At 71.6% G+C, this 700-nt stretch overlaps 1 protein-coding gene across 1 annotated transcript in view; it reads right to left on the reverse strand.

Moving 5' to 3' along the window:
• The window catches only part of MAZ (MYC associated zinc finger protein), a 3,226-nt gene that overhangs the window by 1,302 nt on the left and 1,224 nt on the right, over window positions 1-700 (reverse strand). The window contains exon 4 of the mRNA XM_006038448.2: window positions 4-70. Coding sequence (XP_006038510.2) covers window positions 4-70 — 67 coding nt within the window. The remainder of the gene's footprint in view (window positions 1-3; window positions 71-700) is intronic.

A 700-nucleotide genomic window follows, 5' to 3' on the forward strand; every position in this document is an offset into this window, starting at 1 on the left:
GGCAGCACCGTCACCGCCGACACTGGGGGCGCAGCCGCCGCGGCCGCCAGCGGGCAGGGCTCACCGGTACCTGTGGAGACACACGGAGCCCGTTTGCTCTGAGCCCTACAAGCAGCCGCTGGCCACACCAGCCCGCCGCGTCTGAGATGCAGCCACCCCCCCACCCCTCCCTTGGACACCTGGGTCCACCACCAGGTCTGAGATGCAGCCGCGCACCCCTCCATCCCTTGGACAGCTGGGTCCAGCGCCTGGTCTGAGATGCAGCTGCACCACCCCATTCCCAAGACGCAGCCAGCCCCGGGCACTGTGCCTGCACCCGGCCGGGTCCCCAGACGCCTTGCCTGTGGGGGGGCCTCAGCGCAGGGGTGGGCTTGGACACCTGGGTCCACCACCAGGTCTGAGATGCAGCCGCGCACCCCTCCATCCCTTGGACAGCTGGGTCCAGCGCCTGGTCTGAGATGCAGCTGCACCACCCCATTCCCAAGACGCAGCCAGCCCCGGGCACTGTGCCTGCACCCGGCCGGGTCCCCAGACGCCTTGCCTGTGGGGGGGCCTCAGCGCAGGGGTGGGGCTTCGGAGGAGGCAGGGGTAGGGGCCGGGCCCTCGGCGTGGGTCTGCAGGTGCCCGTTGAGCTGCGCGGGGGTCTTACAGTGCACGCCGCAGAGCTTGCACAGGAAGCGCTCAGGCCGCGGGGCCGCCC

Source organism: Alligator sinensis, unplaced genomic scaffold (assembly GCF_000455745.1).
Source record: "Alligator sinensis unplaced genomic scaffold, ASM45574v1 scaffold1121_1, whole genome shotgun sequence".
NCBI lineage: Eukaryota > Metazoa > Chordata > Crocodylia > Alligatoridae > Alligator > Alligator sinensis.